The sequence below is a fragment of the Ambystoma mexicanum genome, chromosome 8, assembly GCF_040938575.1.
Source record: "Ambystoma mexicanum isolate Mex_15411 chromosome 8, UKY_AmexF1_1, whole genome shotgun sequence".
NCBI classification, from domain to species: Eukaryota; Metazoa; Chordata; class Amphibia; order Caudata; family Ambystomatidae; genus Ambystoma; species Ambystoma mexicanum.
Window position 1 is genome coordinate 318,157,792 of NC_090929.1, and position 25,961 is coordinate 318,183,752.

At 46.0% G+C, this 25,961-nt stretch overlaps 1 protein-coding gene across 1 annotated transcript in view; it reads right to left on the minus strand.

The window, feature by feature from the left end:
- The window catches only part of UAP1L1 (UDP-N-acetylglucosamine pyrophosphorylase 1 like 1), a 525,997-nt gene that overhangs the window by 161,715 nt on the left and 338,321 nt on the right, over positions 1-25,961 (minus strand). Inside the window, exon 7 of the mRNA XM_069609735.1 lies at positions 23,238-23,423. Coding sequence (XP_069465836.1) covers positions 23,238-23,423 — 186 coding nt within the window. The remainder of the gene's footprint in view (positions 1-23,237; positions 23,424-25,961) is intronic.

Genomic DNA, 25,961 nt, shown 5'->3' on the forward strand with positions numbered 1-25,961 from the left:
GACAATGGAGTGCACGTCTTGCCAAATATATACCTCCGGGATGACCCTACGGACACTCAGGGGGACAATTCCAAAACCAACAGGGCCCTTCAGAGAACTGCATATTGATTATGCAGACATGGGAGAGAGGTGTAACGGGGCACGCTACATGATAGTGGTTGTATGTCCATTCTCCAGGTGGGTGGAAGCGGGTCCATGTGCGCGCCATGATGCTAAAAACGCTGCAAAGTTCCTAGTGAGAGAAGTGTTCCCACACTGGGGAATTTGTGACGTGATCACCCACTTTGTAAACGAACTCTTCAAGGAAGTGACTGCATTATTGGGAATAAAGCATAAACTCTGCTTGATTTATCATCCCCAAAGTAACGGCGTTGTTGAGAAAATGAACGGCCTGTTAAAAAGGAAGATTTTCTAAATTGTGTTTTTCGTTTAAGAAAAACTGGATCTACTGCCTACCCCTTGCACTGTTTGAGCTGAGGAATCAGCCGAGCAAGGATCATCATCTGTCCCCACACGAAATTGTGACGGGAAGACGGATGCACACAGCACATTCCCCACTGCGCATACACTCAGAAGCGCCACAATACTAGGAGATGAATTCACAGATTACCTGAAGAAGCTAACTAGGGCAGCTCGTGCAATTTCAAGGCAGCTCTCACCACCATTTACAAGGGAAGAAGGGAACACAACGATGTCCTTTGTGGAACCGGACCCACAAGTACAATTAATGCCAGGAGAGTTCATTTATGTCCGGAGCTTTGTGCGCCGGTGGAATGCCCCAAGGTTCCATGGCCCATACGAGGTAGTTTTTTGTACACCCACAGCTGTGAAGGTGAAGGGACTCAGATACTGGATACACTTGACAGATGTGCGAAAGGCATACAATAGTGTGCGGGAAGAAGTGGATGAGGAGGCACAGACAACAGCAAACAAAAATGATGGAAATGAGTAAAAAGGAACAAATGAATGGGGGAGTGTAACTGGTAAATTAAGATGTTAACGAAACAATTCTATTACAGGTTATTGATCGAGATAAATGAGAAAAATTAATGATGAAAAAAAAGTTTAATTACAAATAATGGTGTAAGATATATGTATTTTCTTTTCCCTTCTCTGTGCACCCCTAAACCCCCCCACCCCCCCCACCCAATCTCCCTTTCTATGACTTCCTGGTACACACAGTACCAATAAAAATGTTTACATGCACGTACTTAATGCACTTTTATATTTTAAACAGGAACTACCATGTCAACAAATGTGCAGCCCGCAACAAATAGATTGATTAGATGTAGAGATGCTTTAGCTGAAAGGTGTAGATATTCGTATCAGTGTGGATTGTCTGTATGCATTGCATTATTTTTTACAATACTGTTTGGCTTGGCTACATATTGGTTTATAGCGTTCATCTCTATCGAGATGAACGAGGGTGGAGGGAATAACGGGAATAATGTAACAAATGAAACTACAACTGCAGATACTAAAGACAGTGATTTTGTGGTGTGGGACGGATCTAAACTTGTATGGGGATATAACACGAAACCGCCCAATGCAGCTACCTCGCCAAATGAAAGAATGCAGGATAAAATGCAGGATAGCACAACCTCCCCACCAAATGTCTGTCTCCGATTACAATGCCCACAGTTTAAATGATCACAACCCTTCCGTTATATCATGGCTGTACAATACCCCCACCACCGCGCCCACACATGCAACCACCCCCACAACAGAGAACACACTACCTGATAGAATAAAGAAAGCGAATGAAGAGATGGCAGTGAAATACGCAGCATTATATGATGAATGGGAAAAGGGGGGTGGAGGGAAGAAAGGGGGGTCTAGACTGCTCCTCGCCCGTGAAGCCGGGAGATGTCTTAGAAATAATAGAAGAAAAAGGGAGGTGGGAAGGAGAAAATATGACGAGTATTACGGGTTGGGACTGGACAAGATGGAAGACCCACGACACCCCCACCAGACAAATAAATGGTATGCAGACATGAGTGCAACTGCAAAACAAACAACAAATGAGAGTTGCTATGTCTGCTCCCTTATTCCCCATGCTTCAGGTACACCCAAAGTATTGCTACCAAAAGAGCTGCCTATTGCGAATGCCCAATGTCTCCTTCATCTCACGTTGTGCAGAATTAAGAACACCTTCCAGGCACACGAGATAACTTTTACCATGCTGCAGAACGAGAAGACCCGTTACCCAAAGGTGGAAGCAGTAATATGTCTGAAAGAACCATTTTTTATAATAAAAGGGACATTATTTTCGGAAAATAAGTGGAAAGATGAAGAAATAACGTGCAAAGCTGAGGCGCTGCGAGGTGCGACACCAGAAAAGCTGCAGTGGATAGAAAAAAACATGCGCACCAGTATGGAAGGAGCAAATCGCAAAATTGACTTGGGTGACTGCCATTGAAAAACCATTTAAACTACAGAAAGAAATAAAATATGAACTGTGTTTCCAGGGAGAAGGGAAAACTTCCATGGGGATAAACAAAAACTGCAACAAGACCCTCACAAACCCGGATATGAAAAAAGGGACAGCGGCCCTCATGGACACTTATTAGGTATTTGGCAACCAGGCATACCTGCACCTCTCACAATCCTGGAGCGGCATCTGCTCATTGGCACCCTACATTCTGCACTAATGGTGATACCAGAGAGCCACATTGGTGGGAGCAAGAAAATGCGAGAGACTCCTTAGGAGAATGAGGCCCAACCAACTGCAGAATCACAACTATTATGTTCTGTCTTCCGGCAATAAGGGGGAGATGCTGTCTCAGAGCAGACGATCGTCAAACTACATATCAAAAGCATCCTCGGAACTACTGGCACAGATCCCAGACAGATATCGATTGTTCAGCTCTGCAGAGACTTTCTTCGCCTCACTCATCCACAGCATCCAGGCACGGGCAAATGCGAAATGGCTCCAAATCACACGCTGGGAGCTGATCCAGTTGGCAAATGACACTGAAGAAGGGTTTAACGTAATAAAAGTGGAGCTGAGAGCACTGCGGCTAATGACCATGCAAAATAGGTATGTCTTAGACCTATTAACAGCGATGGACGGAGGTGTTTGCCGAAAAATTGGAAGTGCCTGCTGCACTTTTGTACCTTCTGAAGATGCAGATAATGGTACCTTATCCCACGTGATCGAAGCAGTACATAACCTAGGAGAGAGGATGAAAACGGAAGGTGGGGCCGAAGCAAGCGCGTGGTTCGATAACCTCTTCTCCTGGGTCCCGTCATGGCTGCGAATGACTGTCAAATTACTGATGTCCACGGTGGTGTTCTTCCTTTTTGTTTTTTGTATGTGCCAGGTGGGTCTTCGATGTTGTGCAAACGCAGTACCAAATGGTGCGATGATGATGGTGACAATGGGCAACATTCGCGGTGCAATACAAAATGTGCAGGAGGTGGAGGTGCAAACAGGAGAAGAAAACACACCAAAATTCCAGATGGTGCCCATATACCACAGTGGGGATGTAGTAGACAGGCTATGGCACACTACAATTAAAGAGCCCCATGAACTTGAGTGGTATAAGGAGGTTTGGGTGGATTTGGAAGGGGACGGGGATTGTATATATATGACCTGTACACCAGACGAGTATGCTAGGAGGGAAAGCCTGCGAGGGGTATGTAGGGCATGGATGCACATAAAAGGCACCCCTGCGTGGGACTAGGCAGCAGCTTAAGAGGAACACCAGAGGTTGGGGCAGTTACAGTATTCGTTACTTAAGTAACGAAAGGGGAGAAATGTATGGGAGGATAGGTCCAAGAGACCCTCCTCCCCTGCAGTCCCCCCCTTGTGGAGTCCATGGCTCGTCAGGGCCCCCCCCCTGCCACCAGGACCCAGGTGGCGGGTGAACCACTGGCTGACGCATTGACCAAGCGTGCTGTATTAAGCTAGGCCCTGGAAACCATTTTGTGAAACCAGAATGATATGAGCCCCAGTGCGCCGCAGCACGGCCCCCACCCTTGGAGAGTTCTCACTTGTCCCTGTGGCCGCAGCTCCCTGGCAGATCAGCTGAGAGCCCGTTCCCACGAACAGACAGACATGAGCTAGTGCTGGAAGCAAACACTAACATTCACCTTCCGCAGTGCATCACTGTCCGCAGTATGACCCGGCCAGCAGGGCCGGGGTGGAAAAGAACTGTAAAATGGTCCCCCGACAAAAGTAGAGACCCAAAATATCAATATGCAAACTGCCTGTAATAAAACTCTTTTCTCCATGACCTTTTGATAAAATATGTAAACTCCATAAAGATGGCCGAATGTGTGTTCATGTGGCATCCTGGTCGAAATACCCATATCCCTTAGCTATGCGCAAATGATAGACGTGTCCCGGGTTTTATGTTATATGTTTCTTCGAGAAGAATGTACTCCAAGGCCCTATGCCATAACTAAACTAATGCTGCTAGAGTGCAACGGAACACAAGTGCAACAGCATTGGGAGCTCATGTAAATTGTGTAAGAAAGTGCATAGAATGTATTCGAATGTTCAAGCTCACCATGTGTCACTGCCGTCATTCTTATTGGTGAGTTGTTCCCGCGCACTCCACCAACCTTAATACTACCTCGCTTATCGTGTATGCATAGAGTGTAAAAAAAGGTTGTGGTTGCTGAATAATTAACCTATAGTTATCAATAGCAACATTGGTATAGGTAACACATTTGAAATGGCCATGTAAAGACACTAACAATGTAGAAATGTAAGCTTTTAAAAAAACTTAATGAATATTGTACAGTATATGAATTATTATGTCTTTTTGTATAACCTGCAACACACGAGGAAAATTCCATTGTGGGCATATCCAAGGCCACTTCCCCTCCCTCCCCAGTGAAGCCTGCCAGACGAAAGGCAGAGGCCCAGGCTGCCCTGCCTCACCTCCCCCAATTCGGCTGGAGCCGCTTCAAGCATTCACATTCCCCCGCAGCTCACAGAGCCACGACCAGCCACCTGAATTATTTACAACCCAGCAGTAAAACCTGGCCATAAACGCAGGCCAAAGGTGCCCTTTCCTATGCCCCACGACCCACCAGCTCACCCTAGGTTAATGGCCCCTGTAAAATGAGGACACCCAATATTATAGCAACACTGTGGGAACACATTCATAATGACTTCTAACAAGACATGAAAACTTGGACAGCTCATCCCTTGCCCTGAGACCTGACCTCGGGACCCATGGTTCCCAGCCCGCAGGATGACGGTAACCATGTATTGATGTATCGCCAAAATACCCCACTCGAGGTGCATTCCTCCTGTGTGCCTTAACCTGCAGAATAACCTATTGTAGGATTTACAGGGGAAGATAACATTGCTGTATTGAATGAATGGGGTGTGCGTGGCCCTTAGGGCAGAAAGCCAAGGAAGACGTTCATCAATGACAGTGGCCACGCCTGGCACAACAGCACCTCCCGGATGAGCCCAGCTGACCTGCCCGCCCCACGTTGGCACCCAGTGACGTCCACCAACCACGGCGCAACGCATCCCAGCTGCACTTCTAGTTAGTCGTCGCCACCCAATCCCCACGAACATGTGCCCCCTATAGTGTGTAGTTTCTCATGACGCGTTTAGTAAATATATACGCCTGTCTTTGCTAGTGTCAGACAGAGCGCTCTCAGAGTTTGCAGAGTCCTTTGCATCCCCTATTTTGACTTATATAAACTCCCATTAAGCTCACCTGCACTTTGTCTTAGCCTTATTCCCATCTTGGGAGAGTCCATTACTGCCTCTCATTGTGGGGAGAGTCGTGCTATCTGGGGACGCTCGCCTTCACCACTTTACTCTTCATAGTCATGTTCAACATGCTATCTATTGTGTAGTAAATATTCTCATGGACACAAACACTTGAATCAGGTATAAGGACCCGATTGCTCATCAATGTCCAGTTCAACCTATCTTTATTAGCCTCTGCCCATCCAATCCTATTACCCTGAGAGTTTACCATAATATTTCGCTGCATTACTAGATATTTGCTAGCGTTTCCCATCCCCAGGGTATAAGCATAGTATGTTCACTAAGGACAGCATGGAACATTTAATATTTTACAACACGATTCCTCAGCTTGGTACCTATACAAATATAATCAATCGTAGAAGATACGTTCCTGTGCGACCAGGTATTGAAACCACCCATACCTTGCAAGGGCTTTATATAATACAATTCAATCCCCTGAAGAAATTCAAGCCATTTAGGACCATTAACACACCGAGGCCTGCTATTCTTCTCTTGGTTAAAATTCCTATATCCATTATTAATCATATCGCCTTCATACAACGAGGACTGTTTAGCATCAAAAGGATTTTAATGGGCCTGGTCACAATAAGAATTGAAATCACCAGCAACTATCATATGATCCTTGATAGTTAGGATGCGCCAAGGCACTCCATCATAATACTTTCTAAATAAACGAAAAATCTGGGAAGTGGGCCTACCTCCTGGCAGATCATATTTATTAATAAGAATTTCTGCCATAGGTGGGTCAAATTCTGTCAATATGGCACAGAAGACATACGGGAAGGCAGTGTACTTTTAAATTCCCTTAAATTCAGATGAACATTGGTACCAATACAGAGACCGCCCGAAAAACGTCCTTTCCCCGAGCTAGTGGCATGTCTACATATAACATTGTAACCATCAAATGCAAAATAGTCACGCAGCCAAGTTTCCTGGAGCACAAAGACATCACAGGAGGACAAAAAGAAATGCCCATCAAAATTAAACAAAAAAGAACAATGTCCTCTTGTGTTCCAGGAAAGAAAACGACAATTAACAAAAGAATGAATTAATTCGGCAGTTCGCCTAGTGGTACACAAATTCAAGAAGCCGCTTCCTGTCCTTGATATTCTTTGCGTATGTTAATATGATGTGTACTAAACAGACTCACCGAGAGGTTAAAATGATGTCCCTCTTTCGTCCTTTCTCCAGGGATTACGTTCAAAATCCCCCCATAATTATTTTCCTGCAAGTATTTCCTACAAACAATGATCTCAAAACCCATTATCAGAAAAGGAGCAAAATGAGAAATAATGAGTTGCACAATTATGGGAGAAATAAATTGCACAAAAGCCCAATTACTAGAGCTGTACAAGTCAGCCAGTTCAACTGTCTCAACGTCCCCAGTAGAGATGGATCTCAATTGAAAAGGGGACTGTCAGCTGGGGCAAATAATTAAACGATTTTAATGGTTTTGCAGAGCTGACACGCCTTACCTGCAGCCTCAAGGTCCCAGGTGCTAAGAACCGCAGGCCCTCTCTCCCCAACTCTACATTCTGTTAACCTTTTCATGTGGAGACATTGCATAGTCGCCAAAGTGTCTTGGTCCGGCTGTCTTTCCGCAGTCTACTTTGAGGAGTGTTCAGTATCAAAACGGAAATGGTTCAGTGGTGAGATCAACTGGCAAATACATATTTAGTCAAGTGATAGATATTACAATTTAACTCTGCACGTTGGCGTTCCACCTGATGGCGGAAAAAAACCCAATCTGCTTTAACTGCACACCTAGCTTAGGTATAGTGTCATGGGAACACCTCTGTCTAAGCCCTTTTCGAAAAAACACCACAAGAAGTAACACACTGTGCTAGCCACTAGATAGCAGCCTATGTATAGTATGTGAATCTAAGCAGGTTCACCTGCCTATTTCAAATATCACTTACCCCAGTAATCTTTCTGTGGCTTGTATCTGCTTAGAATGAAAAGCTGTCTGTTGAGTGTGTAGTATGCACGCCTGTGCATCCTTTCCCGTTATTAACCCATCACCTAGGTAAGGATGCACTGAAACTGCATTGAGGTGCAAATGTGCTTAGACGACTGCAAGCATCCTGATGAATACACATGGTGACAACACAATTCGAAAAGGGGCAACTTTGAATTGGTAATGTTGATCTGTATTTTGAATCTGAGGTAATTTGGATGACCTGGGAACATTGGAATACGAAAGTATGCATCTTCACATCCAATGTACTGTGAGAAACCCCAGGGTATTCTCACTCTTAATCCCCTTGGATCATCTACGCATGTGGCCAGGCAAAGGCCATCGCTCTTGGATGCTGAACCTGGCGGTGGAAGCGAGGGAGGATCACTTGGGTGGAGGGTCCTTGAGTATTGGGAGTGGGGAATCCTTGGGCGAGACATGGTACCCCCACCTTTTCCCATTGACAAACCTAACCCCCCCTCAACCTTTATGGGCTATTATAAGCCAGCTCCCCTAATGTTCCACACATGACGTTTGACAGTACTGAAATGAGGAAGAGGTGACTAGGAATGATGTACACTAATATGCAATTACACCACTTTGGTACTGAGACGAGGCAGAGGAGTACAAGTGCAACGATCAGGCATGTCTGACTAATGAGCCTAACTATAGTCAGGCAATCAAGAGAAAGGACTAGCACCTGCAAACCCTTTACACAACTCGGGTGTATAAAATGGGTGTGAACAGGAAGGTGAGAAGAGACGCTGATGGGAGTCGTGGTGAGCCGTTCTGCAGCAGTCGAAGCACACTGCGGACCGAAGAAGCTGTGGGTTTGGGCGAGTGTGAAGTGGGAGCAGGAGCACCGTGGCACAGAGGCAAGGCGAAGGAAGGAAGGAGACCAGATGAGGGGCCGTCCTTCATTCCATCCAAAGGAGCTTGTTGTCCCTTGGTGCTAGAACAACGCAAGAATGTCTGAGCGACTGAGAAAGGCCACCTCGAAGGAAGCCGCCAGGTTTCTGGCCAGCGCGATATGGAAAATGACTTCAAATGTGAGCCAGTGAGTTTCCCAGCTCGAGAAAACCCAGTGTTACGTTACTGTAACCACGAGCCTCATGAAGTGAACTACTATTGTTAATGAGGCCAGAGACTTGTACAATGTAGTGGAGCGGTCACATGGCTTGCTAAATCAACAAGCACATTTTCAAAAGTCTACAAACCGTATGAATATTCCCTTCTTAACTAATTAACGCGTTGTTGAAGTGGTCACAGACATTAAAAAGAAATGTTTTCGAAAGTCTTTAACCAAGGAATGAAAGTACTGAGAACCAATACATATTGAATACCAAGCTAAAAAGGAAATTTAACATTAAAGCAAACCAGTAAAACACTGAATACTCAATGTATGTTGCACAACAAAGCTTGAAGCTCAAAAAAAATATTAAGCAACATAAGACTGCATTAAACCCTGAACTGCAATCTAATAATATTGAATGATTGTTGCACAATGAAGAAAGCCCAAACAGCGAACCTCAATGAGTGAATACAATATGACAAGGCTAGGGTAGGGTGTGTGACACATGGTGGCCGAGTCACAAGGCGGCCAAGGAGAAAACAATGGAGCCCAAGAGCACACCGTAAGCCCATAAAGCAATGCAGGGAATCAACAAAAGGTAACTTGGTGCACAGGAGCAAGCACCAAGGTGCACAGGAGCAAGCACCAAGGTACTTGTGCGAGACACTGAAGTTTTAGGGAAGGGAACTTGTGCGAGACACTGAAGTTTTAGGGAAGGGAACCCCGAGAATTGGCAGGTTTATATGTGCTGTCTTGGGATTGGAGTCTCCAGACTCCTTCGTTTGGAATGCGTTATTTGAAACTTTGGGAAGGGAACACCAGAAGTGATTTTGAACTATATTGCTTTGAACTGGAGAAAGGTAAACTTCAAGACTTGTTCATGGAACTTTCCTATGCTTGGGGAAGGGAGCTGAGAGAATGCTGAGTTAAACACGTTTATCTTTTACTTTGACATCCCTACACATGTGTTTGTTCTATTTGTGAGGGCAAGAATAGGTTTTGGACACAGAAGGACTATTAAGTTGAACTCTTCGACTCCGAATTTCCAATGTTTCGTTCAGGTAGGGAAATCCCACCTCAGCATAGGGCAATTTAGGCCTTCGACCATCCTGACATTTAAGTTAATAAATATCTTTTGTTTGAACTTGGAGTCTGTTGTCTGTGTCTTGCTTCATGATACCTTCACAGTAGCCATGTAGCTCCCTCTTTTTACGAAGAGGGATGACTTCCTGAACCTTTGGAGTTTTACACATTTGTTTGACGGCCTTAGGTTTAAGACTGGTTTTGTCTTTCTTGTAAATTAGAAAATAAACAGAGTAAATTCCTATGTTTACCCGTTCGCTTGGCATTTGCTGTATCACTTTTTTTTAAAGATGAGTGCTTGAATCTCTTCTAGAAGCTTCAGGCGCTCTTGTGGTACTAATCGTGCTCTGGACAGGCGTCCATATTTTTTGGACAGTAGCCCAATGCAGTCCCCTTGCCCGACTATGCTTAACATCTGCTTGTCTGAAATTATCCCCCAACATGTGTAGATGTAGTATGATATTCGTCTGCCGACAGGAGGAACATGAGAGGGATCCTTGTAGGTGACCTGAACTTCGGCTACAATAACCCCCAGGATCTACCAGCCCCTGCGATGGCTACAATTATTGCCTCCCATGGGCTCCACCAATGTATCAACAATCCTACCCACAACAAGGGGCGACCCTTGGACTGGTTAGTAGACTTGAACTGCCACGTCACCATTGAAACCAACTCACCATGCCCAGGGTTTGACCACCACATTATTACCTTCTCTCTCCCAGCTGGCCGCATACAGAAACCATACATCAACCCTACCCAGTTTACTTCAGCCTGCAGTGCATGTAAACTTACAAAGGTGAGTAAACTCACGCAATGTCCTCAACCTGGACAACCTAGAAACTACAGACCCAGTGTTCCTAGAGCAACACTACGCAACCTCCCTCACCAATGCCCTCAACACCATTGCTCCCCTAACCACAAAAAAGCGAATCCTGCTATACACATCCACGACTGGTACACCCAAGAGCTCACCACTCTCAGAATGCAGAAAAGGCTAGCCGAGCCGATCTGGAAGAACTCCCCATCTCAGTCCACCAGTCATTCTCTAATCTTGCAAACCAATACAAAAAGGCTATCGTACTGGCTAAGGCCTCCTCCCTCAACACTAGGATCGCAAACACCAGCTCTGATTCTAGGGAACTTTTCACCATACCCAAAATCGACACTAAAATTTCAAATCTGGGCTAAACGAGTAACATTAAGCAACATTTTTCACCTACACACTCGATAACTGCCCACACCCCTAACGTACCCCTGTTCCACTTCAATATGATCACGATACAGCAAATCACCAGCATCCTTCGAAGCCTAAAGCCATCCAGATCCAATGGGGATGTCTGTTCATCTCCACTAGTTAAAGACTCTGCCCTTGAATTGGCCCCCTTCATCACAGCCTTCATCAATGCCTCGTTCAGCACAGGCATTGTACCCGCGTGACTCAAAGAAGCCTGGGTCCTTCCCCTACTAAAAAGAAACTCGCTGAACCTCACCATTGCTAACAACTACCGACCAATCACCACCGTCCCATTCCTCCTAGAAATCTTAGATAGAGCAGCCCATCTACAAATTCAACACCACTTTGAAACCAATCAAAACCTTGGGACAAGCCAATCTGGCTTCCGTCCAGGCCAAGGCACTGAGTCTGCCCTTCTGCACTTGAAGATTCAACTTGATGCCCACAGAGACAAAGGTAAACTGGCCTTGCTCCTCCTCCTCAAACTGTCTGCAGCCTACGATTTAGTGGACCATGACATCTTATGCAACCACCTAACCTCATCGACTGCCTTCTCCCCTGAATCTCCTCCTTCTTTGAAGGAAGAGCGATGAAGGTAATCTCTGACAACTCCTGTGACACACCATCCACCATCAGCTGTGGAGTTCCAGAGTGATCCTGTGTCTCAACTACGCTCTAACATCTTCACAAAGCCCCTCTTTGACCTCCTTGACTCGCTCGGCATAGCCTACATCACCTATGCTGATGACACGCAAATTCTCCTCTCACTTACAGGCTCATACCACACAGATTCCACTGCTCTCAGTACTACCTATGCCACCATCCAAGCCTGAATGGTGACCCATGGCTTTTGCCTCGATGATGAAGACTGAGCTCCCCATCATCGGCCCAGCAGCTGCCTTAAAAACCCTTGACTCACAATACTCCTCATTCAACATCAACGGATCGCAGATACCCATCTCCCCCTCTATAAAAACACTAGGCATCTACCTCAACGCCACCCTCTGCATGACCCGACAAGTAAGCACAATATTCTCTACTGCAGCCTACTCAACCAAACTGCTGAATGCAGCCAGGCCCTTCCTCTGCAGGGACAACTGCATAACGCCCGAGCAGTGATCGGCTCGAGGCTCGACTAATGTAATGTCCTCTTCGCAGGCACATCTACCCACAACCTCAACAGACTCCAAATTATCCAGAACACACTACGCGCTGCCCTCAACATCCCACGTTCTGAACACATCTCTGCTGCCAGGAAAACCGCCCATTGACTAGCCAACAAGGACCAGATTCTCTTAAAAACCCTATATCACCCACAGGTGCATTTCTAATACAGTCCCTCTCTACCTAGTACACATTAACAAAGTACAATCCACCAGTACTTACCAGAGCACAACATGCCCACAAGTTAAGCCAACCTAAGTTCAAACTAACCAAAGCAGAAGGATCTAGTTTTCCAGTCTTGGCCACCAAATAACGAACTCACTCCCACCAGCCCTCAGAGCAGAAGAATCATATTGGATCTTCCAAAAAACCCTCAAAACTTGGTTATTCTCATAAGCCCATCCCTATAAACCCATGGTACCCCACCGCAGCCTTAAGTCAGCATGGTTTAAGAAACAGATATTGGCATGGCCCAATCTATGCTCATGCCACCATCTGTAACTATATGACTATGTACGTAACTGTATCCTCTTCACTTTGCCTACACCTTAACCTATGACCTGCTAACTGTCTCACCACAACTGTCATGCATGCAATGTTATCCTCTGTACTTTTGCCTTCCCCAACTTAGGCCCATGCAGCTGGAAAAAACACGATGCCCCTGGGTTTGTGTGCGCTCTACAAATGTCAAAATAAAATAAATCCGTAGACTTTCAATACTCAAAACAACCACTCCCACTCAACGAGTCAAAGGCCTTCATAGCGTCGAACGAGGCTAGTGCCAGCTCTTCCCGAGAATCCCGAACCTGGTCCATTACGTGATACAGATGGTGAAGATTCATCGTCGTGTTTCGTCCCCTTACAAACCCACATTGGTCTGGATGTACCAATTTTGGGACCACCCCAGACGATCCGGCGGCCAGTAGCTTGCCCAGGATTTTCGCATCAACATTTAATAATGAAATCGGGCAATAAGGGGATCTTTCCTCTCTCTCAGTAGGACCTTTATTATTGCTTCCCGCATGGAGTCAGGGGTACTTCCCACCTCAAATGCCGTTATAGACTCTCTTAAGTTGGGGGATCAGCAACTCCTCAAACCAGCAATAGAATTCCCCAGGGAGTTAATCGCCTGCCGGTGCTTTGGCCTTCCCCATCGCCTTTGGGGCCTCCTGTATTTCAAATTCCCCAACTGGTTCATCTAGCTTCTCCCGTGTATCACTCGCCATGACCGGTGGCTGTCTAGAAGTTCTTGCGCATCCTCCCCCGAATAGGTTCCCTCGCTCTTCTACAAGGATTGATAGAATTGCCTAAAGGTTTCATTGATCCCCGCCTGAGTAGTGGTCAACTCCCCGAACCCTTGCCTAATTTGGTTTATAGTATGTTGAGGTTGTTCCCGCCTAAATCAACCAGGCCAACAGTCGCCCCACCTTGTCCCCCTCACTGTGAATCCGTATGTCTCTCCCACCCCCGGCAAATTTTGAGAGTGCGTCCTGTGCTTCCCCATGGGACGCCAAGGCTTCTGTTAAGTTCGACCCTCCCCCAAACCCCCAGCCTTGCCAACATTTCTTGTTCTAGAGAGGCTATCTCCCCTTCCAGTTTCTGCAATTTCTCCTGCAGGGTTTTCCTGACCCCCACTATATTCGCTATGCAGATTCCCCTAATGGTGACCTTGAATGCCTCCCAGAGGGTGCTCAATTTTTCCACGGAGCCTTCATTTATCTAAAATAAAGCGTGTTATTTCCTCCTGCAGTGTCTCTCTAAATGCTCCTTCCTTCAAGGCCGTGACCGAGAGCCTCCAGGTGTTCAGCTGCGATTTCCGTCGTATCCCTCCCATGTTTGTCACCAAGGGCGAGTGGTCCAAAAGAATTCTTCCCAGGTATTCCGCCCCATTGAATCTGCTGAAGCACTCCATTCCCACAAAAAAATCTAGTCGCAAGTAAGATCTGTGCACCCCCATAAAAAAGGAATAGCTGCGCTCCTGTTCGAGAGACTCCCGACAGCTCCACCAAGTCCTAAGCCCTTGCTATTTTCCGCAGAGATGTTGCCCCCTGTTTTAACAATCCCGATTTGCCCATACTGTCCAAGCTAGGGCCCAGTAGGAAGTTAAAATCCCCCCCCCATATGAATATCCCATCCCTGTATCCCCCCACCAATTGCATCACCAACAGGAAGTATTCCTTATCGTCTATATTAGGGGCATAAGAATTGACTAGGCATATGTCTCTTCCTTCCAATACCCCCTGAAGAGCGACCATCCTTCCAACCTCATCAGTGATCACCTTACCCACTTGCAAGGACACTGCAGCCGTTACCCAAATCAACATCCCTCTTGCGAATTTCAAGAATGAGGTACCTACAACCGTCCCTCCCATCATTTCTTGAGTAGATCTAAATCTTTGCGTACCATATCGCTTCTTCAATTAGAGCCAGCTGCACCCTGTGCCGCTTCAAGCACCGTCCCACCCATTGGCATTTTCAGTAATTCCCATTCGCGGGACCCGGAACGTCCCCATTCCCAATTGAGCTCTCATAGGGCTCAATGGGAATGGGGAGGAAGGTAACAACGGTCCCGTTAATTACGGGACCGTTGCTATCATCCTGTTCTGCTAGCGGGAGCCGCTCTGCACGTCTGGTCTGACCAGGCAATCAGAGCGGCACCCGTGCGCAAACTCGTAATGTTGCGGCGAGGTAACAACGGCACCGGTAGCACTACCGGCGCTGTTGTTGCCCTACTGCAACACTTATAATGAGGCCCATTGTGTCCAACCAGGTCCACACCTGCCTGTGGTGTTGCAAAAAAACTTGATTTCCCACCGGCTATAACTTTCAACTTGGCAGGTAAAAACATCATGTATTTAATGTTAAGTTCCCTGAGGCGGCGTTTCACTGCTTCATAGGTTTTCCGTTGTCATTGCATCTCCAGTGTGAAGTCCGGGAAGACCCTTGTAGTATGGCATCTCTGTCCCTGAATTTCAGTATCATTGCCACACTGACTCTTGGCGGGCCTCCCAGGGGTGGGGCCCTGCCTGGCACTTTGTGTGCCTGTTCCACCGTGAAGAGCTTCGATAGTCCTTTCACCTGCAAGGTGTCCAGGAGAAAGTGCTCTACAAAAAGCTCCACACTCTGCCCTTCTTCTCGTTCCGGGATCCCTACCAGTCGGATATTGCATCGCTGAGATCGCCCTTCGGCATCCTCAGCTCTGGATTCAAGTGTTCTGGTTGCCCCCACTAGGCCGCCCACTTGGGTTTTAAGATGTTGCAGATCATCCTCCACCGTACTCTTTGCTCCACCTCTGCGACTCTCTCGCACACCTTCCAGAGGTCTGCACATACTAAGGATACGTCCACCCCCACTTCTTTAATGCTCCATTTCAGGTAGGTTCTTGCGGCTTGGATCGCCTCCATTAGGGCATCTAGGGGCACCCTGGCCTTGTTCCCTCCCCCAGTGTTTTCCGCTTCCCGGCCCACCTCTTTGTGCCTCCCTTTACCTTTCGGGTCTGTATACTTTTTCATTTTTTGCTGGCCCTTTACCATTGTCGCTGTCCGTGGGTGGCTGCGTATGGCTCTTCCTGCCTGTCCCCAGACCAAGTTGGGGGGGGGGATTCCTTTCCTCTTGTTAGGGCTACGTATGCCCGTTCCGTGGGTTCCGGTAATTGTCCGCTAAGGTTTGAATTCAGGGGAGAGATTTCCAGCTGCCCAGTCTCAGATTCCTACAGTGGGTCCCCCACCAATGGATCGTTTAGTTCCCAGCTACCTGGACCATCTATCTGTGGGCTGTTCTTATCAGGAGATCCATCTCCCTTGCCCCTGGTGTATCATTGTGTTCAGTAGAGTGGATTGGGGGGTAGGTTTCGCACTCGCTGTCTGCTACAAGATGATTGGTTCCGTGTCTCTGTGCCGGCTCCACTTCATGTCAGAGGGGTTGCATTGCTGTGGTTCACTGGGTCTCGTCTCCCGGTGCCTTCTCGGCAGACGTCCCTCTCCGCCGGCGCTGCTCCTCGCTGGTGCCTGTAGTGTGGGTTGCCCACTTTCTTGCGGTCAGGGCCCCGAATCCTACACTTGCGTGTCCAGGGTCGCGCTGTGTCTCTGTACCTCCGGCTGATTTTGCTGTTCACAGGTCTGACCTCTGCCTCGTTTCGGCTGTTATCAGTGAGTATTAGCGGCCATCTTTTTTTTCCTCGGACCACGTCAGCGGTAATTCCTTTGTATCCGAGGGGGCCTCAAACGGCTCACATTTTCACCAGAGGCGCCTCTCCGACTGTGCCCCCGAAGTTCCCCCAGTCAAGGCACTGTTCTAAATCACGAATCTTCCACGGAGAAGCAGGATATTGTCCGTATTTTGGCAGACCACCCGGGAGCTTCAGAGAGCTACGTGCTCATGCTCTGGTCGCTAGCCACGCCCCCCTCAGAGACGTGTTTGAACCTATCCATGATAGTGCTAACAGACCACGTAAATGTCCACAGAGCGTGGTATAACACCAAATAACATTACATAAAGACATTGAAGACCTGATCCATGAATCAATTACGAAAGCCGTGCCACAGTGCAAAATGTCATATTTAAAGAGACAAGCATTCAAGCTAATCAAGCACCTAACACTCCACGTTTTATTAAGGTGTATGATCGTTTGCTGACTTGGAAACATCCCATAGCATATCACAACAGATTATAAGATTGGTTTCTCAATAGGATCTAGTCTATTTCTTTGGACCAACATGAACCCATACTAAAACAAAATAAAACTCCATCTTTCCGACTTTCGTCTGTTTTGCCATTTTTCTAGCCATCTTCTCCCACTTCCTTCCTGTATCCTTTTCCCAATAGACTAAGGTCTGGTTTTCTCTGGAGGCGCAGGCACAGTACAACATTTCTGGGCAAGGACAGGCACTTTGAAGCTATTACGACAGTGAGCCGGAGCATTACAAGAGCATATCATCTTAACACAAATCATTTGGAGCCTTCACAAGATGAAATGTATATACTGCAAAGCAGAAATATGGAGGTAGAACTATTTTATTAGGAGTCACTGTTCCTCCTCTAGTATTTAGAGGCTATAAATACAAATGCCAAAATATAAAAGTAAACCATGGCTGGTTACAAAAATGTATATCACAAAAGAAGACATTGCATAGTGAATTTTTTTGTCACCTTAAGGGGAACAAGAAGAGAATGACACAGCAAGAGAACAAAGCACTGGCGTGTTATGTACGGTTATGTTACTTGATATTTGTATAGCACCTCCTGCCATCTGTTATAGCTCAAAGCATTGTAGATCGAATTGCCCTTTGGAAGACGGTTGTCTGAATAGACTTGAGAAAAGGAGCTTGAGCCTTGTGTGCTCATAGTAAATTGTAATTAAGGCAACTGTTCAATAACTAGCAGAGAGGACTAGTTTTGTGACATTGTAGAATCGTGAGGCGTGATGAGGTGCTGTGTAAGTGATAAGGTCACACTACTTGACAGATCTACCTAATTATTCATGGGACTCGGCTGTATTATATGGGGTGATGCATTCTGGGAAGAAAGGGAGCCAAAATCAGTGAATAAATTGGAATGTCAACTGTCCAAAGATGAGGGCTCAGCTATACTTAATATGCAAAATAAAAACACAATAAATGAAATGCAGTCACATGCAAATTACATTCACAACTATAGTCTGCCTATGTCAGTCTGCACCTGTGCCTTACCTTTAAAACATTCCAGATCTACTCAGATGCATGTATTAAGGATTTGGGGCCGCTTTACATGTACAGTTAGGCAACTTGCATTGTATGAGGTGGCGGAAACTCCACAAGTAAGAAGACATCCCCCTTATTGTATACACTACTGGCACCCTTTTATTTTATGGTACAATCCATTGGAGGAATTTTAGACCTGGGTTAAAGATGAGGGGTTACTGTTAGGGAGAATTCTCATTCTATGGCTAATTTCCCTTAGCTAGTGAGTCCCTCAGCAGCTTTGCTGGATCTCTGGAGTTATTTATTTCCACTTGGTAAGAGTGTGAGCTTTTCCCCCACTCTTACTTGTATTTTGCTATGTGTTTTTACCTGTTTTTGTGATTGTGGGCTCTGGAGTACACCACTTCAGTAGTCCCCTTCTTTATGTGGGTCACACACCACCTTCTGTGCAGTGGCACAGGGTTCTCGTTCAGACTCCCACCGACTCCATTTCTGAGGCGACTACTGTCCCCCAGGAAAGGGTAAAATTACCATTAACTTTACTTAGTCAAATTTAACCACAGATCCAGTACACACCATCTTACATGGAGTGCTGGAAAAGTTAACTCTTTATCTGTACCTCCTAGAGCATTGTTTCGCTCTTTTAACATTTAGACATGGCTGGTGGCAGTGGTATCTACCCTACATTTCTACTGCGGTTATCTTATATAACTGTGGTAATATTGTAGGCTATTGTGTTAGCCTCAAACTTAAACCTGCTTGACCAAATCCTTTTTCGTTTGGCTCTGGTGCGGTTTATTCGCGATTTCTTTTTGTTAAACTCCTTCTTGTGTTTTACTTTGCGCGGCAAACTAGGTTTGCCTTCTTTGTTCGCGGTCTTTTGGCGGGCTTCTACCTAGAAGCCCTCCTCAAGGCGCCTGGGTGTCTAGGTGGGCTGAATGTGAGGGAGGGGCATAGTCACCGCCTGCACAAGGTATCCTAGAAAACCCAAGTCACACTTTGTCATGATTGGCTGAGGTGGTTGTCTGGGCTTGACAACCCCCCTGCTGGGTGATTGACAGCCAGGCTGTGTGAAAGGGGGTTTTGCGCAGGTCTCTTGGGCTGGAAGTCAGAGTCGCCACTGGAACTACAAGGAACCAATGAGAAGTGGAGGAGAGGTTGACTGCTGCAACTACCCCGTACCGGTGAAGCCCTGCTGCAGTCCAGAGCTATCTACCCTTCAATGACTAAGAGGAGACCCAGTCCAGAGTCTTCTTCCCTTGAGCCTGGTGGGGCTAACCAGCTCATCTTCTTCAGCCAGGGGTCCCCTTTGTGGTCGAAATCGCTGCACACAGCTGTAGTGGTCCGGATAGCCACCTCAAGAGCTTCTCCTGTTTTTAAGCAGCGCACCTTTTATTCATTGTCGCTGCTGCCGGCCTCATCCCTGTGTGGTGCGGACCCCCTCATTGTCCTCCTTCGTGCTGAAGCTGCAGGAAAGCGTGGGTCTGCAGGAAATCAACAGGAACAACTGCCGTGGCACCAGCTTCCTTCCTTGAGAAAGGTACTGTCTCCTGTTTGAGGAATTTTGGGTGAAATCCCTATTTCTCTACTAAGGCTTGCCCTTACTTTTCCTTCCTTCTTATAACTTTTGCTTCCAAACATTGACAATATCAAAGTACTCTTGGCTATGTTGAATCGTGAACTGTCCGACTGTGTGATCCTCGACAACAGGCACCCGGTGTCACTCGATTTTGGCTCCGGCCCTTTGACTCTTGAATTCCTGTCTATGTGTACTCTTCGATTCTGTCTGCCTAACCAACATATTGCCCCCAACTCTCTCTGGGTATTTCGGGTGCCAAGTGTGTTTTTACCCCGGTAGCATTTCTTGCCGCGGACTTGCGTTTATCTAGTAGACCGAACTGTCAAAAAGTGATCGCAATTGTATTCCCGGTAACTTGTTCTGTTTCATAACACCGGTCCATTCAAACACAGGGTACTTACCTCGAATAATACTGTACGAAGTGAATTGGTTAGTTGTAGTATATTTTACGTGTGGTTTTTGAATTAGTAGAAGTGTTGTGTTAATAACAAATGGTTTAAAAATAAATCTACTTATATTTTTTACTTGAAACCTTAAGTCAGTGTTTGCTTGAGTCACAGTAATTGGGGTCCCTTTGTGTAATCTCTGCTACTGCTCATATACTCTTGAGATAAGCCTGGCTGCTCCGCTACTGGTACCACTTTAACGTAGTAGTACGGGCTTGTACCAAAGGTAAAACTTGTATTGCCACCTGTAGTCTTAATTGTGTGTAGTGGTCCCTAAGGGCACTGCACAGGATTCTGCTTAACAGTTACCTTCCAAAATCTAGGCAAACAGTGTATCACCTTGAGTGAAACGTGCTGTTAAGGTCACCTCTCAGAAGGGGAGTGGAGTCCAAAAGGATATAAATGCATCACTTTCAATAAAGCAATAAGGGAGAGTTTTCAACACTCCTAACTGGCTTTATCTTGCAAAACTGTCCATTACCGGGTGTCTCGGTGCATGAGTTCTTGCTTCAGTCATTCAAGTCAACGCCCCGATTGATGCAGAGATTCAGAAAGGCACGTGGCTCAATGCTTACAACTTGCAGTCTCCCCTAGCTCACCCGCCCAAAGTCTACCAAAAAGGGATTCATTCCTTGGTACCTCTCTGGCAGGGGTCAAGTCCTAAAAAGAAAAGTGGGGGGACTCGTTCACATTTGCAGTGGGATGTGACATCACCAGAAATCAGCCCATCAAAGTGAAATATGCCCATTTCATTCAATTAGCTTTACATATCCATACAAATTGCACAGGACATTTGGGCATTTGCCTTCCATAAAATCAACATACACACACACACACAAAAAAAAAAAAAAAACGGGTTTTTTTTTTTAGTATGGTTTGAAAATGTTAAAAAGTATGTTAAAAAGTATGCACGTACTAAACCCCAAGAATCAATGTCAATGTTTTTCCTGGAGAGGGCAGTGCCGAAATGTGCCATTTCACCTTTAGTGGTTATTTTTAACCACGTTATATGGTGTAGTGGTGAAGTGCCAGACCTGAGAACATGGCGACCGCAGTTTGAATTCCCAGGTCGAGCTTAAAATTATAATTTTGAGAAAGACACCGAATGTCTTCTATTTTTTTTAAAAAATTTTTTTTATATGCAGCCTCCAAAATACGGTGGGCGATGGCAAACGCACTCTGAAAAAAGTGTGTGGGGGCACTTCCACCCACGCGTACTGTCGACTTGAGCCCTGCCCTATGTTCAACAGAAGTCCAATGTCCTCAAATACTGAACACTTTATCATCAGAACAGACAGTTTTTAGAAGAGCTTAAGGCCTTCTTTGGTTAGGCATCATATGTGCTAGTTAACTCTTAATCTGGTTACATGGGCCATTAGGGATTGAGTGGCTAGCTTAGTGACAGTTGCAATAGTTGAAACTTTTGGTAACCACTGCGGTAGAGCAACATGTGACACAAGGAGTATGGCTTGAACTTCAATTGTATCCCCAATTAAGACCAGTTTAAGAGCCACCTCTACTTTTTTAGCTATGCACTTATCTTAACAAGTCCTCGCTGACATTCTCACCTACTGTGATTCATGGTGCTTAGAGATTGGCTATTTCACTTAGTTTTCCAGCTTACCATAGCTGTTGGCCTGCAGCTTCCTGAGCTTACAAAACGCCCCTATGCTACAGTTGTCTACCTCAGCTCCCCATGGATTGCTACCTGCCTCTGTGGCCCATATACCTGTGCTCAAAACTTTAACAGCTAGTAGGGACTGTGCAGGTGTTCACAAGGATCCCTGCACACTAGCAGGATTCCTACAACAGCATATTGCAAATGATATTTTCTTCTCTAGTTACCATACCGGAGGGCAACCTCCCATTTCCCAGCAGGGATCCCCTCTGGTATACCGAATCTGGCAGCGTTTGTCGCGGGTCAGAGCTCTCGCTCTCAATGTCTGAGTTACTGCATTAGTCAATCTTGACATTGGTGGAGAGTTCTATGAAGTCCAGGACCCTAGAATACCCCCAGAGTCCGTTATCACTCTCAAAGCTCCTGTAAAACCAGAATTCCCTAAACGTAATGTTTCATTATTATTCCATTTCCTATATGGATGTTGGGAAAAGTAATGAAATAAGGACGAGGGTGTAATCTCGCTTTAGGAATCTGACTCAGACTACAGCAGTCAGATCAAGACAAGGGGTTTGCATGGGAGTTCTGCAGTTCCCACCCTGGACTGTCTCTAGGCAACTATTTGTTCTGATGAGTTTGTCCTGGTACATAGTCCCCCACACCTCCCACTGCCTTGAGCTGATGTAATTGACGTGACTTCAACACAATACCCAATGAATCTATGTGTTCTCTGCACCTCTGGTAACTGCGCTGAATGTTGATGCCAATTATGGCATGGTGCAGTGATCAGATAGATCATTTTTTCCCCGCAATCCTCCAACCCCCACCCCACTTACCTTTCCCACGGCACACTTATGTGTGTGCCGCCAAATCCCTTGTGACCCTGCAGCGTCAGTTCCTCCCACTTACGTGGGGCGGTGCTGACACCACTGGGGCTTTTTTTCTTTTTTCTGTCCCACGCTTACCGTAATGGTAAGCGGGGGAACTCCTGCAACCCCTGCTCTGCTTGGGCGCAGTAATGGGGATGGAGGGGTTGGGATTTTTGAAGTGCGCAAAGACGCATTTTTCGTTCCGGGCGACATTGTATAGTAGCAGTAATGGTACGATTCCCTACCCAATCACTGAAGGCTGCCACATAATTTTCACATCTTTCCGGGCTGCGCTTCAAGCATAGCTCCAGGGTTAAATTCAGGCAACATTCACAAACAACTCATATGGTTTTGACAACTATATCCTTTGCTCTCCAAGGCAGGCCGTATTCCACGCACTCTCGTAGGGACATTGTCCAGCCACTGGGTTTGTCAATGGATTAACAGTGTGCCTGTAGGACAACCCTGGGATACCACCACGACAATCAAACCAAAACCTCAACCAACCATTGGTGCCCACACCCCATGCTGTTTAAGTAGCTTTGCACAGGGAAACCGGTTTCTCCGAGACCCCCAAACCCTGCCAAGCAACCTACATATTCATTATCTCTAGAATTCTGCCATCCTCATGCACTCACTCATATTACTTTGTTTTTATTATGAATCAATAAAACAGATCAATGAGTTTCATTAATTTAATATTCCAATCTGTAATTGAAGGCGGTTTTGCATGCAGGAGGCGATTTGGAAAACAATTAGGGCTGTGAAGTACAATTTGAGTATAGGGTTCTTACCTCAGTTTCTCAGGAATTTGGTAACCACCAGTATCCAGGAATCTGGCCCCAGCCTTCAAGGCCCAGCGGTAGTGTTGCGAGAGTAGGGCCCGCCGAGCAGTAGTAGGTGTGTCCTTATCTGCGGTATCAGAATTCTTTAGAGGGGAGAACTCGTCTTCTCGCAGGACTTCAAAAATGACAAAATTCCTGTGGGTAAATGTTTAAATTTTATTTTTTTGTACTTATAAAACGGTTTGTGCCACATTTCTTCAGTTTGGCTAGTGCTGTTTTGAATCCCTGGAATTAGCTAATCATCTCAATTAGTAGATCTCGGAAGGATGAAGAACTTAAGTCAGCCTTGTCATCGGATTCGAACATGCAAACTATGGGTTGGCCCAAACTGGCTCTTAACTTGTTAGCTATCCACATGGACATAAGTTCCCAATGTGCAACAATAGTCCTTTATAAATTTGTTTGCTGTGGATTTATCTCAGAAGAACTTCAAATACAAGTAAAACAATTACAAGTAAAACCTTAAACATTTTGATTTCATTATGGCCCATCATACATTTTGGCCCAAGTACCGCACAATCATTAGTTCTCAGCAAAATCTGAAATTCTTTTGTAACAGGAACATTATAAAATCACCACCATTTAGAAAGGGAAGGCTAACGTGTAACCTAGAGGCATAACAAAGGCAGAATATTTGTTACAAGCAAGTCACTTTATTCTCCGGAACCAGATTTCTGCGACTGTGGACAGGGATGACTGAGGATGCTAGGAAAAGGTTTCACCTGAACAGATTTTCTAGGGAGATTTCACAATCTTATGTTAATGGGCATTAGTATAGCACCTTTCACCATTGGTACGGCCTCAACGCACTTTAGCTTGAAAGCCATCGGGGACCGGAGTCCATGTCATTGGAAATGTCAGCAGTAAGTAGTGCATGTGAGCACTCTGCATGTGGGCAGCTAGACCACATTTTTTGTGCTGGGTAGCTGAATTATAATGCTGGAAGTAGCGTGCATGGTATGTGAGACAGGTAGTATATTTGCAGTGTTTGGGAGAATTCTCAGGAATGTGCTAATTCCCTTCTACCTTAGAGAAACCCAGCTCTTTTGCTGGACTCTACGACTTTTAATTTCTATACTGGAGAGAGTGAGACCTTTTGCTCACTCTCTCATGCATTTCTGTTTAATTTGAACTCTCTGGATCTTTTGGTTTTGGAGTCTGACAAACTCCATAGGCATCATCTTTTTACATTGTGACACACAGCACCTTTAGTGCGGTGGAACAGGGAAGTCTTTCAGATTTCCCAAACGTTTAAATATCTTCTCTCGGTTAAACTACTGTTTCCAAGAGTAGTGAAGTAAAATTGACTTTACTTACATTTTGTAGCTTTCTAGTCCCAGCACAAAATATTTTACAATAGTGTGCTGGAGGGGTTACTTAGTATACCATTTGTCTACTTTCTCATGTAACATTTTTATGTTTCCCTTTCTACAATTAATGGCTGATGGCAGTGGTTTACTTTTTACTACCATTGAGTGTTTCTACTGCAGGCTGCAATTGCAGCTGCAGTAAAGCACCCATGTGTGCCCATTTTGTCAAAATGGTCCCAGGCTTCTCTTTTCACCATTTTCTTGTTGGAAAGGTCCATCTTGAGATTTACTCTGTGCACCAAACCAGGCTTGGTCCCTTTGTTCATTTTGTCTTTGGCGGGATTCACTGGTGAAGCCTGCCTCTGGCTCCAGCGTGTCTGGCAGGGCAGGAAGCGAGGGAGGTGCCCGAAAGTGATTGGCTGGCTGGCCTCGGAGGACAGCCACCCTGCTATGTGATTGACAGCTAGACTGCAAATGAATGGGAGAAACTTGCATAAAAGGCAAGGTATTTTGCTTGGAAGGCAGAGTCGACCACTGGACGAAAGAATCCGAAGAAGAACTTGGAAGAGATGCCTGCTGCAACTCCTGGACCATTGGTTTGCTCGGTGAAGCCCTGCGGCAGTGCTGAAGCTCCGAATTCGCCTCGACTAGAGAAGCCCTGCAAAGGACGACTTCTCCCCTTGGGTTGGTGGCACCCCATTGCTGCTGCAGGAAACGATTGCCAGGGAGAGGAACACCAGAATTGGGTGTGTCGTTTTTAAGTTAGACCCCAGCTCCAGGAACGGACTCCCATGAAGCACGACTGACCAAGCCTGAGTCACCTCAACAGAGTGTTGGACCCCAGATGCGAGGAAAGTCCATAAGGTATCCGAGAAACACGTGGTGCTATTTGCGAGAAGCTGAAACCGCGTAGTGCTGCTGATCTGAAGTTAACCATTGCTGCCGCCAACCTTCAATTCGTAATGCAGAAGTCCCCCAGATGTCCTCCCTCTGTCCCCACGAATGAGGCCCATTAACAATAGGATATGCAGAACTACAACAGGAACAGAAGCCAGTTAGAACCAATTTCTTCAGACCGATGGTACTGTAAAACTAAGGGTTACTTACCTCTTGTTGTGTAGCCTTGCTAGCTCTCAGTTGAGACTTGTCCTGGTTGCTTTTGCAGAGTTGCTTGCAGCTTTGCCCCTCACAAGCCTCCCAGCCTGTGGCCCAACAGTGATTTCATTTTCTACAAAGACTTCGAAAACACTGTGCAAAACTTTTTATTTACCTTCAAGAAGTGCTTCAGCTTCTCTAGACTTTGCTCAATTGATTATTGGATGGCCTGGCTCCCTGAAAGACTCTATCCTCTGACTCAGTGCTT